Here is a 17,561-nt window from a genome sequence, read left to right as displayed (position 1 = left end):
CTCTACATGGAGAGGTTTTCTCTCATGCACTCCTGCTCATGAGGTTTCTGTCTCCTTCTAATTCAGTGAGGAGTTTTTATTTCTTTTGTTTCTTTCAATCATGAACAAAATTACTATTATTTTTCAGAAACAGTACGTTTAATATTAAATGAATTTTCAAGTTTGATTATTAACGATGCACACCATCTTAATGTGAGTACTCTACAACAATGCTTACTGGTGCAGGTCCATACAAAAACTCGTTTTAATAAGTGGACTTTTATGGACATAATGCAAAATTTATGGGGCAATTCATGTTCTGTGCATTTTAAGGAGTTGAACAATACAACATTTTTATGTTGTTTTATCAGTATGGCAGATAAGGAGAGGGTAATTGATGGAGCGCCATGGCACTTTGAACGTGCTTTGGTTCTGACTGAAGAAATATCTGGATCCATAACTCCTCATTCAACCAACATCCATACTGCGTATTTTTGGATCCATGTTCATAATGTTCCACTCCAATCTATGACCAAAAGCACGGGAGAGGCAATTGGTTCACATTTGGGTGAATGTGTGATGGTCAACTCTGATGAAGAAGGCCTCTGCTTTGGTAAATTTATGCGTGTTCGCATAAAGCTGGACATTCGTCGGCCTTTACGTACGGGCATGAAGGTTGATTTGGGTGATAAACACCAATTTTGGGTGGAATTTCAATACGAAAAATTATTTGATTTCTGCTTCCAATGTGGATTGCTTGGACATACCCAGAAGGATTGTTTTTCTGTTGCTGATGCTCAAGGTGAACAGTATGGTGCATGGCTTCGTGATTTATCCTTAGGAAGAAAACCCGTACGACATTCATAACCTCAATCTAAAGGTTCAGCAGATGAAAATTTTGTCAATTCACTTCCACCTAAGGACAATGGGGATGGATAATGTTTTTCCGGCATCATTAGAACAGGTGTCACCGACTAATCAGTTACAGGCAATAGCAGTTACGAATATAGTTTTCCAAAAAAAAATAAAACACAAACTGCACCATTACAACTGCTTCCAGCAACTGCTGCTGATGTGGACAATGTAACTGCTATGGTGTTTTCCGATATGCATGATGTGGATGTACAACTTTCTATGGATTTGCCACCTACTAATCCTGTTGACCCCAGCCTTAAGGAAAAACTGAAGAGCATCCCTTGCTCCACAGATTCTTGTTCTTTGGCAGGGCCTTTAGTACAACCTAAATGCTCTGGCATTAAGCGGGGCAGACGTAGTAATGTGAAAACTAATCCTTTAAGCAAACGATTTAAGGTTTCATCTTACAAAGAAGGGGATGTTCCTTCTTCTCAAGTGGTGGGGTCTGTTGATCAACCCCACCACGAGCCATGAAAATCCTAGGTTGGAATGCCCGAGGCGTGGGGAATCCTCGGACATTCAAAGCATTTTCTGAAAATGCTCTGAACACATGACCCTGATATTGTTTTCATCATGGAAATAAAGCTATCATTATGCCAACTGGAGATGTTTCAGATTAGATGTAAAATGGATGGATGCTTTGGTGTGCCACGTGTTGGTTTGGGTGGGGGTTTGGCACTTCTTTGGAAATCCTCTATTCCTCTATCTATTATGTTTTTCTCAAATGGTCACATAGACTCCATTGTGATCCATCCTACTAAAGGTTCTTTTCGATTAATTGGTTTTTATGGTAACCTTGATCCAGCTTCAAGGCTTTTCTCATGGCAATTATTGGAAAGATTAAGCTTATTATCAAGCATGTCTTGGTTCATTCTTGGAGACTTCAATGAAATTTTGACACATTCTGATAAAAAGGGTGGACGAACTCGGCCAGGATATCAAATTGATCACTTACGAAGCACAATTGATAATTGTTCTTTACGTTCTGTTCCTTTTGTTGGGTATAAATTCACTTGGTCAAATAGATGTGTTGGTGATGCTCATGTGAAAGAATACATAGATCGCTGTTTTGCTACTGTTCCAGGACAGCTACTATTTCCTCAAGCAACTATGCAACAAATTAATAGTTCCGCTTCAGATCATAATGCTATTTGTTTGTTTCTGGAAGGCTTTACTAATCATGGTCTCTGTTCAGGTAAACGTTTCCATTTTGAATCCGTTTGATTGGGGGATGCAGATTGTGAAAAAATTATTGAGGAAGAATGGCATGCATTAGATGCAACAACAATCTTAATGCATGATATTACAACTGGGATGTCAAAGTGTGCACGTAACCTTCAACAGTGGAATAAATTTTCTTTCAATCATATAAAGTTACGTCCTAAGAACTGCTACCAACTTCTTTCTAAACTTCAAACAAAATGTCCTACGGCAGACACTATTTAATTAGTCTTTTCACAAGGTAGACGGTGAGATTAATTACCTGTTGGACAAGGAGGAAACACATTGGAAATAGAGGTCTAGGCTTTCTTGGTTATGAGAAGGAGACCGCAATACCAAATATTTTCATAACCGTGCAACCAAGCGGCATCGTCAGAATTTAATCAGTGGTCTCATGGATTCAACTGGTCAATGGGTAACAAATCAACATCAAATTATTGACAATTTTTTGCAATACTTCCAAACAATATTTACTTCCATGGGATCGAATCCTACTACCAGCCTCAGCTATGGTGTTCAAGGAAGGGTGACACCATCTATGAATGAAAGACTATGCAATCCATTTACCGCAGATGAAATCAAGACTAGTTTGTTTCAAATGAATCCCTCCAAGGCTCCTGGTTTTGATGGACTCCCTGCTTTCTTTTTTCAACATTACTAGTCCACGGTTGGTGAAAAGTTGACAACAGCTTGTTTACGGGTTCTTAATGAAGGTGCGGATATGGGTGACGTTAACCATATCCTTATTGCTTTAGTTCCGAAAATAAAAGAGCCTGTACTTGTTAATGATTTTAGGCCTATTAGTCTTTGTACAGTTGTGTATAAGATACTATCAAAAACACTAGCAAATAGGCTTAAGAACCTTTTACCTGATCTAATCTCAGATGAGCAGAGTGCCTTCGTCCCTGGTAGGCAAATTTCAGATAATGTCTTAGTTGCTTTTGAGCATATGCATATCTTAGCAACAACAAAAAAATGGTTCAGAAGGCTTAATGGCTATTAAGTTGGATATGAGCAAGGCATATGATCGTGTTGAATGGGATTTTTTGTGCTGGATGATGCAGGAGATGGGCTTTGCTACAAACTGGATCAATTTGGTAGTGCGTTGCATATCTAATATTTCATACTTGGTAAGCAGTGTTGATTTTTTCGCCCCAGTAGGGGTCCGCACCAGGGTGATCCATTATCCCCCTATTTGTTTCTTATTTGTTCTAAAGGGTTATCTTGTTTGTTTCGACATTCAATTTGTTCGGATACTCTTGCTGGTATTAAAATTGCTCCTACCTCTCCTACTATTTGCCAATTGTTTTTTGCTGATGATACACTTCTATTTACCAAAGCAACTCTGAATGATTGCCAAAGGATTCTAGAAGTTTTACGTGAATATGAGGAGGCTTCTAGTCAGAGTATTAACTTGCAGAAGACTAAGATCTCTTTTAGTCCAAATAGCTCACAATCTATTCGGGACTCAATTAGTCGCTACTTTCATATACAAAAGGGTATTGGGCACCATAAATATCTTGGTTTGCCTTCTATTATTGGAAGAAAGAAAATAAAAGTTTTTCAATCTATTAAAATAAGAGTGTGGAAAATGTTGGAAAATTGGAATGGACAATTGCTTTCATGTGGTGGGAAAGAAGTTCTCATAAAACCTATGGCACAAGCTATACCAACATATACTATGTCTTGTTTTAAATTGCCAAAACGTGTAGTTCATGATCTGATGAGTTTAATGCATCGTTTATGGTGGGGTTCATTGGGGGGTAAAAGGGGTGTGCCCTGGATTAGTTGGGCTAAGTCAACACAACCTAAGGCTATGGAAGGTTTGGGTTTTCGATCAATTAAAGAGTTTAATAGAGCTCTCTTGGCTAAACAATGTTGGAGGATTATACATTATCCAACTTCACTTGTTTCTAGAGTTTTGAAAGCTAAATATTTTCCTTGATACTTTTTCTAGGAAAGTAATGTTGGCCGAAGACCATCTCATATATGGAGGCGTCTTTTGTGGGGACAACTGATGTTGGAACGGGATGGGATTTGGAGTGTGGGTGATGGTCATACTATCCGCCTCCATAAGGATCCTTGGCTACCACGTTTGAGATCCTCTTACGTGTTATTGCCATGAGTTTTGGATCAAGATTCTAGAGTAGCGTGCTTGCTAACTCCTTCGGGTCATTGTAATGTAGATCTTATTCAAAATATTTTTTCGATTGATGAGGCTGCACTTATACAATCCATACCTATTGGTGGAATGAATTGTCAGGATTGGTTTGCATCGAAATATTCAACAATTGGTGTGTACTATGTTAAATTAGGATATTGGGAAGCTAGGAAGATTGGTGTAGGTGGAAAAATTGCAGGACCAAGCGATTCTCAATCTCTATCGTGGTGGCGACGTCTTTGGAAAATAAAAGTGCCAAATAAAGTTAAGATATTTCTTTGGCGTTCTTGTCATGAAGCCATACCGTGTTTGCACTCTTTGGCATCAAGACATGTTGCAGAATCTAGTCTGTGTCCGATTTGTCAAACTGCAGATGAAACGGTTCTACATGCATTATGGAGATGTGGAACTGTCAAACATATGTGGAAGGAATTTGATTTCACCTCAACTTTCAAGCATGGAAATTTTGACTCGTTTGTAGATTTGTGCTCTTCTGTTTTCACTCAATTATCGACTCTATACTGTGAGAAATTTGCATGGATTTGCTGGTGTCTATGGAATAACAGAAATGCTTTTCTACATGGGAGTTTTGTTAAGTCAAAATTGCAAATTCTGGATATAGTGGCTCGACTACATGTTGAATATAAGGAGGCACTGGGGCCTGCTACGGTGAGAAAGCAAGAGAGAGTCAAGCAGTTTGGTCTCCTTCGTAAGGTAATAATTTGAAGGTAAATGTTGATGCTTCCATTAGGGCAAGTGTTTAGAGAGATGGAATTGGTGTGGTTGTAAGGAATGCTGCTGGAATTGATGGGGGCTCTAGCAAAACCATTTGTGGCTTCTTGGTCAATGCTCCATACTGAACTGATTGCTATCCATGAGGCCATTATTTTTTGTTTGGAGGTCGGCTTCAATTGTGGGGAAATTGTTAGTGATTATTCTCGTGCAGTTCAATTACTGAATGATGGATGCTGTGACAATCATTTGGATCCTTCGTGTTATCAGGTTGAGGACATTAAAAAGATGCTCTCTATTAATTCTGGATTTACTTGCTCTTTCGACTACAGAGGGAGTAATACTGTTGCCCACTCAATTGCTAATTATGCTGAGGGTTTATGTATGTATGAATCTTGGCTTGAGGTTGGCCCATTGTGGCTGAGTTATGCTCTTCAAGCTGACCTTTGTATCTCTCATTTTAATCAATGAATTATCCCTTTGGGTTTCAAAAAAAAAAAAATATATATTATTATGTAAATTTTAAATTCAATAATCTATAATTATATTATGTCAACATAAAATATTTTGATCTATAAAATATTTATAAGTGTCTGATTATTTTATTCATTTATTGTATTATATTATCCATAAAATAGTTGTATGCAAGTTTTTTCAACATGCTAGGGCAGGGGCACCATGCAAGATTTTAAATATTTGAAATCGAAATGTTTTTAAAATTTTTTTTTCAAGGGTTGAAAAAAATTTAGATCCCAAATAAAAACGGATAGAATTTTCATAATATTCATTAAAATTTCTAAACTTTAATTAAAATTTTTATAGAAATTTTCATCAAAATATCAATATCAAATCTTTAACAATTTGGTTAAAAAATTCATAATATTCATCAAAATTTTGGAAATTTTTATGTAAATTTTTGAAATTTTCATAAAATTTTGGGAAATATCTATGAAATTCTTTTAATTTTATTTTTATAAAAACCATTGATGTTTAGTAAACTATTTTACCAAATTAACTTTAGTAATATTTTTTTTTAATATTTAAATTATCTTTTAAATATTTAATGATATAAATAAAATAGAGTGAATTAAATTGAATAACTTTAATAAATTCTATTTATTGATAATATATATATATATATATATACTTGCTATACATTTTGTATAAGATTGATTCATTAAAATCTCATAATTACAAACTAATAGTTGATTATATAAGAATGGGAAATAATACATAAAATAACAATATGAAAATACAATATTATATATAATTGATATTGATAGTACTTAAATTAATAATATTAAGCAAATAAAAATAAAAAGATGATATAATATATTATACTAAACATAAAAAACAACTTTATTTAACACAAAATTTTTATGGTTAACACATTAATAATTTCATAAAAATTATTAAGGAGATATATATTTTAATAATTACCTTTTATATTTTCCATCTCATAATAAAAATTAAAAAGAGACCAACAATTTTCAACTACCTAAAAATTCTATGAGTATTTAGATAATATTTATAAAATATAATGTAATATAATAATTATTTTATTTTAAATAAATAAATAATTTTTATTAAATATATATTTTTTTGCACGTTTTCATTAATAATAGTTTATTTATAATTATTATCGTTTACTATAAATTAATTAAGAAAAATATAATATCTATTTAATATTTTTAAAAATTTTACAATTAATTTGATAATTAATTAATTAATTAAATTATTCTAAAATTTTAACCAAAAAAAAATATTTTTTAAAATAAATTTTTATTATTTTTATAAATTTTTATTCATATTTTTTAATATTTTCATAAAAAATTTCCTATTTTAAACTTGTACGATAGAGGTGATCATACTTGGCTTGATCCCCAATAAAGAAATTTAGGAAGAACAGACATGGCTCCATAAGAGAAAAAGTCGAAAAGAAATTTTTGCAGATTCAAAGACTTTGACTGCTTCTTCTTCGTCCATTCAACGCTGTGCTTATATTTACACCCAACTTTGACTACTTTTAGACATAACTTTTAACATGATTTATGAGTATTTTTTTTTTTTTTGTTTCGAATGGATATGTTCAATTTTTATCAATGGTATGTTTATTTTATTGTATTTTATAATAAACAAATCTTATGCATATTTCTGGTTAAACTTAAAATTTTGGACGAAATAGATTAGTTTAAGTGGTTGAGTACCCCTATTTGTGCTCATAAAAACACGAGTTCAAATCATACGGGAGGCAAGAATTTGAATAGTTTGTAATTTAGGTAATTTCTTCAAAACTTAAAATTTTAACCTTACAATTTTATATGGTTGATACATTAAGGTATAATTTCATATAAAATATAATGAATTGCAAAAGAATGGTTTAAGGTGGTTTCATGCCATCACCTTTGTGCCATTCTATTTTGTCTAATTTCATCTGTTTCTTTTATTTTCAACAAATTTTGAATTATATAATTATTAATTCATCAAAAGAATAGTGTATTTATCTATCATTTTAGTAAAATAAATGTAAGAGGAGTTTCCCAAAAAAAAAAAAAATGTAAAAGAAAGAAAACAAATAAAATAAAATTATGACTATGAAACTCAAGCCACTAAATCACTATTCATTTGACTTCTAAACTGAAAAAGAATAACCACAAGATTCTAAAGTACATATAACTCTTATTTTTATGCCAAAAATATGATTTGAGGACACTTTTGAACCACCCATCCAGTCACCAGAACCCAATATTGGCAATGTATTTCTATCTTGCCGGACATGAACTAGGCTCAGCCCATTATAAATGACCTCTTGCAAACTCAAGCCACCCCAAAAAAGAAAAAAAAAAACAAACAAACCTACACTGCTAAATCTTCAATTCTCAAAAGGATGTGGAATGTGGATGGAGCTAAACTTGGCCGACCCTTCCACCATTCCATCCTGAAAGTACTAAACGAGAAAGCCCTACATGCATTGCAAACAACAAATTCCTGTCGACAATTATGAGCGTTAAATAACCCTTCAGAATTTCAGTAAAGATGAAAGTATAGTACAAATGAATTAGCATTTGCTTCTATTTACTTTTCAGAAGTACAAGAGTTGGAGTCCTTACCATTCGTCCAGTATTGCAACTCCAACTACTAAAATATTCCTGTGATTACTAGTTATGAACTAGAGAAATTGAGGAGCATTAAAAGCAGCCAAAAAATGAATCATTATCTTCAAAATAGCCGTGACAAACAGTTAAACCAAATTTATAACTCCTATGCAAATCAAATTATATCAGCGAAGGAGTCATCCTCAATTGAATAGTTCAAAGGCCTTCCTTGTCGGCTATATTATTCATCAATTCACAAAACTAGCACATTTTACTGCAAAAATGGAATCAAATACAGACCATTTAAAATAACTTTTACCAGAAGTTGAAACCCCTGAGATGAAAAGTAGGAAGAAATAAACAAAACTCACTCCACGCATATAGTCTCAAGCAACTTTTTACTGGCATCACTCACCTCGGCATTTTCCATTTTCAATCGGCGATGCAGTATGGGGCTTTTCCTTCCAGCAGCAGCATAAGTTCTTATTAATGATTCAAGCACCTCCACTTCTAAGGTATCTACAGCCTTTTTCAAAATATCCAGAAAGCCTTCAGCGCCATCTACATCTTTGTTTTGCTCAAAATGCTCCATAAAGGTGTTGACAATTTCTTGTGGCGGAATCCACTTCCCACCATCCCCCCTGCCAGTAGATACTGCATTGGAAACACAATCAACGGCCAATCCCAATTCTCCATTCTTCAAATAATAATGAAGAAAGATTTCCCATGTTTTCGCATTGGGTTTGGCCCCTCTTCTGCGGGCCCGTTCCTTGAGTTCCTCAGCCTTCTCTAGCAAACTCTCTCTAACATAAGCTCCAATGAGAACATTAGCAACCCGAATATCATAAATAGAGCACTGAGATTCCCATTCCCTGAAACATTTCTCTGCACCTGGCAGATCTTTCAAGTTAACCAACACCTGCATCATATTTAGATAGCTTATGTTTGCAGTTTTAGGAAATGCTAATCTTAAAGAACGCCATATCCGGTAAACTTCAAGCAGGTTCCCTGTTCGGCCATACAATGTGATTAGGAACTGAAAAGCAGACAGATCTCTGCAGGAATTTCTATTCTCCAATTCCTTGAGTGCAGTTTCTGCCTTCTCAAACATGCCAGCATCGACATAAATTGATGCTAAGTTGCTATAAGTGGTCCAATCTCTGGTAACTCGACCATCCCTCTTCATCTCGTTGATAATCCTTTCAACCCCAGATATGTTATTAACAGCAGCAAGAGCCCGCATCCAGACATTGTAAGTATAAGAATCCAGCATAATATTGCTGGCCTTCATTTCTTGTATGATGGCCGGGATCTTTTCTGATTGCCCGGTTTTTGAATAAAGTGTCATAATGCTGTTATAAGGCATGGAGCTTAAAGGAAGATTGAGTTCCTTCATCTTTTCCATAAGAGCTTCAGCTTCTTCAGTCATCAATTCCTTGCAGTAACAGTTGAGTAGAGCCCCATAACAGAGATGATTTTTCAAAGATTCAGGAAGACCAATGAAATAATTTTCGGCAGCGGGAATACCACGTGCTTTGGCAATTAGATCAAGATGTATAGCCTGATCACTAACTGTCTTGTTCATTCCCCTTTTAGCCATAGTCTCTGAAAGCTGTAGTATAAAATTTCATAAAGAGCCAACAAAGGATTCAGAACCCAAACTGGATTTTTATTCTAACTAGTAAATTGTATTACCCACGTCTACATGAAAGCGGAGTTAAATCCAACGAATATTTACAATAGCAACTTGTTAAACCAAATTCGAACAATGCTTGAAAAATCTCATCAAATTCACAACGAAATGCCGATCTTCATCATTAATTTGCGCCCCCCCCCCCCCCCCCAAAAAAAAAAAAAAAAAAAAAAAAAAAACCACATAATTACGTTTTCCTCTATCAGCTATAGAATTAGCAATAACACATTTCGACAATGAATAGAGTAATAGACATTAGGAGGAAATGTAGGGCAGAGACAGACCTTGAGAGCAGGATAGTAGAGCTTGCGATCGCGAAGCTTCTTGAGGGTGTCCCCGACCTCCCATTTGTAGACTCGTTTGCGGCTTTTGATGAACTGATTGAGCTGATGCCGAACGGTCACCTCGGAGCTACCATCCTTGAACAGCCTCTTGTACAGTGCTTCTTCCAAGTACTTCTTCGACCGCTTCGTCACGCTCTTGCTGCGACCAAACTGCTGTAGCGCCATTTTCCGCAATATGAATTCGCTCTCCGAAATTAGGGTTTTTCTTCTTCTGCTGGATATGAATCATTAAGCAAAAACCCTAGTGTTGCGAAGGAGGGAGATGACAGATCCAACATCGCGGGAGTGAACTGGATGGTTAAGGTTGGGCTTGCTTCTGGGCCCAGTTTCAATGTGGGTCTAATTTGGGCTGAAGTTTCCTGTAACCTTTGAGCCCGTCTTAAGGATCTAAACTCGCTAGTAGACTAACAAAAACAGCTTTTTTATTTTTTAGGTTGCAATATCATGGTTTTATTGGTTGGGCTTGAAAAATAATAATAAAAAATTGATATGAGGTAAGTTTAGTAATAACCTGACAACTAATGTTACATGAACTACAATAATATATTGCAACTTAATATAATTAAAAAAAATGAGTATTTGGTGACTCTACGCTTTACTGTTGGTTATATACCAGTGCTCAATCCCATACATTATTGTCAACCAAAACAATAAAAAATGTGTATTTTCCACTGAAATATCTATTTGAACTCCATTGCATTATCTGAAAAGAATTGTAATAATAAGTAATAAATAATAATGAAAAAGTGCTGATATATTGTAGCGGGAAAATAAATAAATATATATATATATATATATATCAACGAGCTGGCATACACATATTAAAGATAAGAAGATCATTACCAAAAAAATAATATATTAAAGATAAGAAGAAGAATGGAGGTGGAGGGTATGTATAATGAATGAAACAGTGATCGACCCCAAGATTTAAATGCTGATGTCTGCTTGTTGCTACCAGAAATTTAAAACATAAGAGACGCCCACCAGCTTTCTGATTGCATCATCCATTGAAGTTCAACACCATGATTGGGCCAAACGGTCTTTAATTTTGAAAAGCCGGAATTGTTTTGGGAATTGTGGGGCCCATTTTATGTGGGACTCCAGTAGATTTAATATTCGGTTTGGTAGGATCCAAAAACAAAAAAAGAGTAGAACAAAGCAAAAAGTGTAGCAGAAGAACCAGAAGCAGCTTTGATAAAGTAGGCTCTAGTGGGCACAAATTCAAATTAAAACATGGATGGGGAAAATTTGTGGCTGGTCCTGTTGGGCCACCCAACAGAACCTTCTAGTTATACAGGAGGTTCACCGCATCTTGCTTTTTGAACGCATTCATTCCGCATTACAAAGAAAAAGAAAAAGAAAGAAAGTAAGCAAATGCCAAATTTTTGTTTGTTTTAGTAGTTGGTCGTCGTCTTTGAGCTCCAGAAGTTTCCAAATGGTAAAAAAAAATTAAAAAATAAACAAAAAAAGGTCCATTATTTTTTATTCTCAAATAATATGCCCCACACCTATTCTAGATTCTGCCTCGACAGTTTCACATGGCCAACGTGTCTTTTACCACAAAACGTGCCTGTCGCTTTCCCTATAGCCCAATTTTTTATATTAAAAAAATTTAAAATTAGACAAAATCAAATAATTATATTTGTATATGGATTAACGCATATGATTAATCCTATGGTAATTCTTTTTGTTAAGAAGGGACACGTGAAGAATTAAAATCAAATCAAAGCAATCTTTTAGACGGAGAATTAGAGGAGTTTGGGGGATTAGGCAGCAAGCAAAAGAAATTAACGAGTTGAAAGAAACGACATTAACAAAAAGGAAAAAAAAAAAAAAAGAAAGCGCCGCTCAACAAACACAATTATTTGTTTTCAGTGTTAACGACGACCTGCCCAATAGCAACAGCTAGCTACCTAGAAATTCCTTTTTTTTTTTTTTTTTTTTTTGAATTATGTAAAATTTGGTATTTAATTTATTTATTGAATGATTGTAGGGGACACGTAATGTGCATGTGCGACCCACTCACCGGTAACCACGAAATTTTCGTTTTTCTTGTAAAATCGGATTGGATTGAATTTTAGACAAATTGAATTTGTATATTTTATTATATTTAATTTAATATAATTGGATAAAAGTTTTAATAGGCCAATCCACTTCCATAAAATTTTCCAGATAATCCCCACTCTGCTTTTGTTATGCGTGTATGTGCATGTGTAAACCTATCTGTGTACCTTCCACCTTTTCCCTTCATTTATTTCACATGACATTTTATCATGGCATTTTTATTTTAACATATAGTGTTGAGCTTTTTTCTTTTAAAAAAATTTATATTATTGAGGTTGAGATTTGTTGTGGGTAGCAAATTTGTTGACCAACTCTCACCTTTAGCATTCGTTTTATTCTTTATATATATATATATATATTTAAAACCTTATTCCCAAACTATAATTAAGAATATGAATAAGTACCATTATCTTTCCTATATATTTATAAAAGAATATAAACCAATTTTTTGTTGATAATTATGTATGTTCCTATACATCTTAATCTACACATAGTTGATTTTAAACTATTTCTATTATGATCTATTAAGCGTTGTTGGTTATGGGAAAGATGAAACTACTAAACTAAATGTTATCTCTATTATCATTATTATTATTGATCTAGATCCTGTTTAATTTATGGTAAAGTTTAAAAAGGAAAACAATTCTCATTTCTTTTGCATGTTTGGCTGTGATGAAAAGATAGTTGAGTTAATTATAAATGGTTAACATCTCAAAGAATAGAAATTAAACCCATGATGGATCTTACGTCAGATAATATAGTTCGTAAAAAAGTTCAATACCATTTCCTTAGTCCCCAGCTATGATTTTTTTTTTTTTTGTTGGGAAAAATTAGTCCCTACTATGTTCTTTTGCTTTTTGGGTAAATTTACATAGTCACCCGACTATGTTTCTTGCAAGTAATTAATTACTTAGCATTGTCAGGAATCAACAACATTATTGAAGCGTGAAATGAACGATAAATAGGGGCTCGAGGTGTGGCATTATAATAAAAAAAAATTGAAATTTTGAGAAGACAAAATGATGACATTGGATAAGCCAGGGTAGGGTAAGATGGTACTGTTGGACAGTTGGCAGTGGGGTTGAGCTTTTACCTCCTGCCAGCACACAAATACCTGGAAAGAAACACCTAGATTTCATAAATAAAAAAAATAGTAAAAATTCCTATCTAGAAAACTTTGAAATCTATTACCCAAAAAAAAAAAAAAAAAACACTTTGAAATCCATTTTTTTGTTTTATCGCCTAATTACCCGTGTCTATTTCTGAATCAGAGATTCAGAGGCAAATTTTTTTGGATTTTATTTCAGTGGTTAAGCGTTTGTAAAACACCGTGTGGGTCCCTTTTCAAGATTACAAAATTTTTGGAGCGATTTTCTCTATGACACGTGTCACAACCCAAACCAGCCTTTTTTTCTTTTAAATTTTATTTTTTCATTGTTAATTGGTTTTCTTGTCTGCCTCCGCAAACAGACAAACGAATGGAAGAACAGTGGGCTTTTTGATTGGCTACGACTCTGGCGAGAGTTAGACGACGAGAAAATTGTGGGAAAACTATTTTTTCAAAGTCTCCGAGCTTTAAAAAATTACCTGCCCATTTTTTTCTCTATAAGAAGGGTGTTCCAGAAACCCATGTATTTTCCCCTTCTTTGTTTATGAAAAAGATAAGAGAAGGGGGGGTTTTTGATTAATCTTTGGAGGGTTTTGTTTTCATGGGAGAGTTTTGACCTTTTCTTTTTGAAGAAAGAGCCTTCTTGACATATATATATATATTTTTTATTTTTTACTTTTATTTTTATCTGGTTAGAGAAGGCTCTGGTTTGGGTGAAAAGAAGAAAATCCTTTTGTGTTTTCTTGGGTTTTTTTTTTTTTTTTTTTCTTTTGATAGAATGATCAGATTGTGGATATTAGCACTGCAATTTGCGGAGCTGTTTTTGAGTTCTGTGGTTCATTTGCTATATGGGTTTTACATATTCAGCTCAGCTGTGGCCGGTGATCTTTCTCAGACTCTGAATGAAATGTTTTTCAAGCCTAATATAATTATGGAGGTGAAAGAGGATGTTCCTAAAGACAAAGCAACCAATGTTGACGATCTGCCTCCTATTGTTTTGGTCCACGGAATTTTTGGATTTGGCAAAGGGGTATGTAATAAATCCCCTGTATGTTTCTCAAATGGGTTCGGGTTTGTTTCATCCATCGTGCGCATCATTTCGGGTTGTTATATTTTGTTTTTATCTCCATTTTTTCAACTGGGTTTTTGATCTTTTTTTCTTTTTCTTTTCTCTGGTTTACAGAAATTGGGAGGTTTGTCGTATTTCGCTGGGGCAGAGAAAAAAGACGAAAGGGTTCTCGTGCCTGATTTGGGGTCTTTAACCAGTATTTATGATAGGTATTTGCTTAAATCTTCTTGGCTTTCTTTATCAATGGCTGTTCTTGTTCCATACCATGTTGAGCAAGCTAAGTGTTAATGGCTGTTCTTGTTCCATACCATGTTGAGCAAACTAAGTGTTAAAACTGTATTTTGAGGTTTCAGGGCTCGTGAATTATTTTATTATTTAAAAGGTGGGCAAGTGGATTATGGAGAAGAACACAGCAAAGCTTTTGGGCATTCACAGTTCGGCCGGGTTTACGAACAAGGTTAAAAAAATACTCTGCTTTGAATTGTTTTCCATTTCTGTTCATTTTTCTTTTTTTATTGTATGGGATTTGTTTGTAAAAAGTCTAAATCTTTGCTTTAATTGGAATATAGGGCACTACCCTGAATGGGATGAGGATCACCCTATTCACTTCGTTGGGCATTCGGCTGGAGCACAGGTTGTACGTGTGCTGCAGCAAATGCTTGCCGATAAGGTTAGTCTAAATTGTAAATTGTCTCAGCGTAGAACTGAAGAATCTCCTAAATTGGGATGCTTATATTTTTATATGTTTGCTTTGTAGGCATTCAAAGGCTATGAGAACACCAATGAAAACTGGGTATTGAGCATAACTTCCTTATCCGGAGCATTCAATGGGACTACGAGAACCTACTTAGATGGCATGCAGTGAGTTCTGTTTCAACTTAACTCTCTTTTTCTCCCGTCGTTCACGTATAAATTAAATTTAGGGAAAATAAATGGTTAATGTTTTCAGCTGTTAAATATGGAAATTCAATTTTTGGCAACAAAAATTTAGTAAATAAATCTGATTATTAAATTAGGAGGCCCCAAAATCCCAGTTGAAAAAGGAGTTCCATTTGACATGATAATCTTGAGGAATTATAGAATTTTGTAACTTGATAAAATTGAGGACTTACAGAATTTTGTATCTCGTCAACTGTTCCTGTTCTTGTCTTTCTTATGCTAATTAAGTTATGAAATGATAAATTCATCACTATGGTTCTACTTGTTGCAGTCCAGAAGATGGGAGAACTATGAAGTCTATATGTCTGCTGCAGCTGTGCCGCCTTGGTGTGATAATTTATGATTGGTTCGACATTTCCTGGCTGAAGGCGTATTACAACTTCGGTTTCGACCACTTTAACATGTCTTGGAAGAAAGCCGGTATATGGGGTCTTCTTGATTGCTTAATGGGAAATGCAGGTCCATTCGCTTCAGGAGATTGGATCCTCCCAGACCTTACAATTCAAGGGTCCATCGGACTGAACACTCATCTTCGTACATTTCCCAACACCTACTATTTCAGCTATGCTACCAAGCGTACTAGGAAGATTTTGGGTGTCACAGTTCCTTCTGGTCTATTTGGAATCCATCCGTTGCTTTTCATTAGGGTACTACAGATGAGCCAATGGCGTCATCCTCCAGATGTATCTCCTCCTTATAAAGGCTACAGGTGCATTTTAAAATGCACATTATGTTGCATTTACTGCTTTTTAAGTTTTAAAATTATAAGCAAAATGACACAAGACTTGTGTATACAGGGATGAAGACTGGCAGGACAATGATGGAGCACTCAATACCATATCTATGACTCATCCTCGTCTCCCATTTGAACACCCTAGCCGCTTTGTTAAAAATGATTCAGACTGCCAACCCTTGGAACCGGGTATCTGGTTAGTTAATTTCCCATATCTTTTACATTTATCAGATAGCAACAAACATGCAAGTTGTCTTTCTTCTTTTAATTTAGGCGTAGCTACCAAGTGATGTCTTTTTCTGTAATAAATATGTCATGCAAGTAGCAAAATTTCAAAAGGTTTCACACTTTGAATTCAGAAATTAAGACAAAAGAAGAAAACAATCATTCCATGTCATTTACCGGCCAATTTGGCACAATATGAACTTTTCAATGGGTAAATTTCCTTAGAAGTCATCGCTTTGAAGCAGAACTTATTTTCACTTTAAAGACAATTCGGAGTATGGTGATCTATTCTAGTGAATTATAATGTCAAATCAAGGTCGAAGTAGCGTATTGGGATCAATATGGCTACTATAGGCAACCAGACTCCATTAAGAAATGGTTGCGTTTACATGCCTTTCTGCTTATTTGCAAACTGATTTTTGTTATATCTGGAAATTCATGTCTAGGTTCTTGTGTGCGGTACTTCTCATTCAAACAATACATGGTTTTCAGTGATCAGTTCATGTGGGAATCGCTGTTTTCTATCATGAATACATATTCTATAAGGTAAACTAAAGTTGGAACTTGATTGAATGCAGGTACTACAAGATTGTGGAAGGTGATCACATACTATTCATTGTAAATCGAGAGAGAGCAGGAGTCCAATTTGATCTTATATACGACAGCATTTTTGAACGCTGCAGAAAACATGTATTTAGGAAAACTCCACCGACATTACCCAATCAAACCCTCCAGTAGCTTAGCATCTGCTTCATCTCGCTTACACCCAACAACTAGAATTGTGATTTGAAAAAAAAAAGCAAATTAAATTGCGATATGACACGTCCATCCTCGATGTAAATATTGATTATTGATACCCTTTTCCTTGTTTTTCTTCTCTCTTTATCTTGCCTCCTACCCCCTCAGCTATCACAAGTCTAGTTTTAGCCTTCAGAGAGATATAGAGGCTTAGCTTTGATAGCGTTATACATGATCAGGCCCCTTTTAGGTTTTAAGAAAAAGTTTAAAGGATGTATTTTGTAAAACAGAAAATATCATTTTATGTTCCTCTTTATAGTGTCTCAAGTCTCCGTTATTTTTCTATTGCTTTCAGTAAGAAGTGTTGTTAACCTTCCAAGTTCCACCTCAAAAGATGTGTGGTTTTAAAAATAATGAATCCCAGATACCAAAAAATTCCTGTAACTTAACTGGGTCGGAATTAAGAACAAGTGAGTGCACCATGTTTCTTGACAATGGAGAAGGGACTTGGACCTCAACTCGAGAGAGATCTTTACCGTTTATCT

At 34.7% G+C, this 17,561-nt stretch overlaps 3 protein-coding genes across 3 annotated transcripts; 2 read left to right on the top strand and 1 right to left on the bottom strand.

The window, feature by feature from the left end:
• The first annotated feature begins 351 nt into the window (after nt 1–351).
• LOC107428565 (uncharacterized protein At4g02000-like) lies at nt 352–1,368 on the top strand. Its single transcript, XM_016039116.3, has 2 exons — nt 352–781; nt 1,040–1,368. The coding sequence occupies exons 1-2, from the start codon at nt 352–354 to the stop codon at nt 1,366–1,368; spliced, it is 759 nt and encodes a 252-aa protein (XP_015894602.3).
• A 6,915-nt stretch (nt 1,369–8,283) lies between these two features.
• Nucleotides 8,284–10,773, bottom strand: LOC107407484 (large ribosomal subunit protein mL101 (rPPR4)). The gene is made up of 2 exons (XM_016014768.4): nt 10,081–10,773; nt 8,284–9,715 (listed from the first exon to the last, which is right to left on the bottom strand). The coding sequence occupies exons 1-2, from the start codon at nt 10,303–10,305 to the stop codon at nt 8,471–8,473; spliced, it is 1,470 nt and encodes a 489-aa protein (XP_015870254.3). The 5' UTR covers nt 10,306–10,773; the 3' UTR covers nt 8,284–8,470.
• Nucleotides 10,774–13,683: 2,910 nt separating this feature from the next.
• Nucleotides 13,684–17,330, top strand: LOC107407485 (uncharacterized). The gene is made up of 8 exons (XM_016014769.4): nt 13,684–14,342; nt 14,496–14,590; nt 14,735–14,838; nt 14,951–15,051; nt 15,139–15,242; nt 15,592–16,029; nt 16,118–16,249; nt 16,857–17,330. Exons 1-8 carry the CDS (start codon nt 14,091–14,093, stop codon nt 17,014–17,016), a joined length of 1,386 nt encoding a protein of 461 aa, XP_015870255.1. The 5' UTR covers nt 13,684–14,090; the 3' UTR covers nt 17,017–17,330.
• Nucleotides 17,331–17,561: the final 231 nt, after the last annotated feature.

This window comes from Ziziphus jujuba, chromosome 12, assembly GCF_031755915.1.
Source record: "Ziziphus jujuba cultivar Dongzao chromosome 12, ASM3175591v1".
In the NCBI taxonomy this organism is placed as follows: domain Eukaryota; kingdom Viridiplantae; phylum Streptophyta; class Magnoliopsida; order Rosales; family Rhamnaceae; genus Ziziphus; species Ziziphus jujuba.
This window is presented reverse-complemented; position numbering and strand designations above follow the sequence as displayed.

Excerpts from the sequence above, each read along its gene's own strand:
- LOC107428565 (XM_016039116.3), top strand. The coding sequence starts at position 352 with ATGGCAGATAAGGAGAGGGTAATTGATGGAGCGCCATGGCACTTTGAA. Across the intron at positions 782-1,039 it reads TTCTGTTGCTGATGCTCAAG|CAACTGCTGCTGATGTGGAC; the intron begins GTGAACAGTATG and ends AACTGCTTCCAG.
- LOC107407484 (XM_016014768.4), bottom strand. The coding sequence starts at position 10,305 with ATGGCGCTACAGCAGTTTGGTCGCAGCAAGAGCGTGACGAAGCGGTCG. Across the intron at positions 9,716-10,080 it reads TCTACTATCCTGCTCTCAAG|CTTTCAGAGACTATGGCTAA; the intron begins GTCTGTCTCTGC and ends TTTATACTACAG.
- LOC107407485 (XM_016014769.4), top strand. The coding sequence starts at position 14,091 with ATGATCAGATTGTGGATATTAGCACTGCAATTTGCGGAGCTGTTTTTG. Across the intron at positions 15,243-15,591 it reads ACCTACTTAGATGGCATGCA|TCCAGAAGATGGGAGAACTA; the intron begins GTGAGTTCTGTT and ends TACTTGTTGCAG. Across the intron at positions 16,030-16,117 it reads CCTCCTTATAAAGGCTACAG|GGATGAAGACTGGCAGGACA; the intron begins GTGCATTTTAAA and ends TTGTGTATACAG.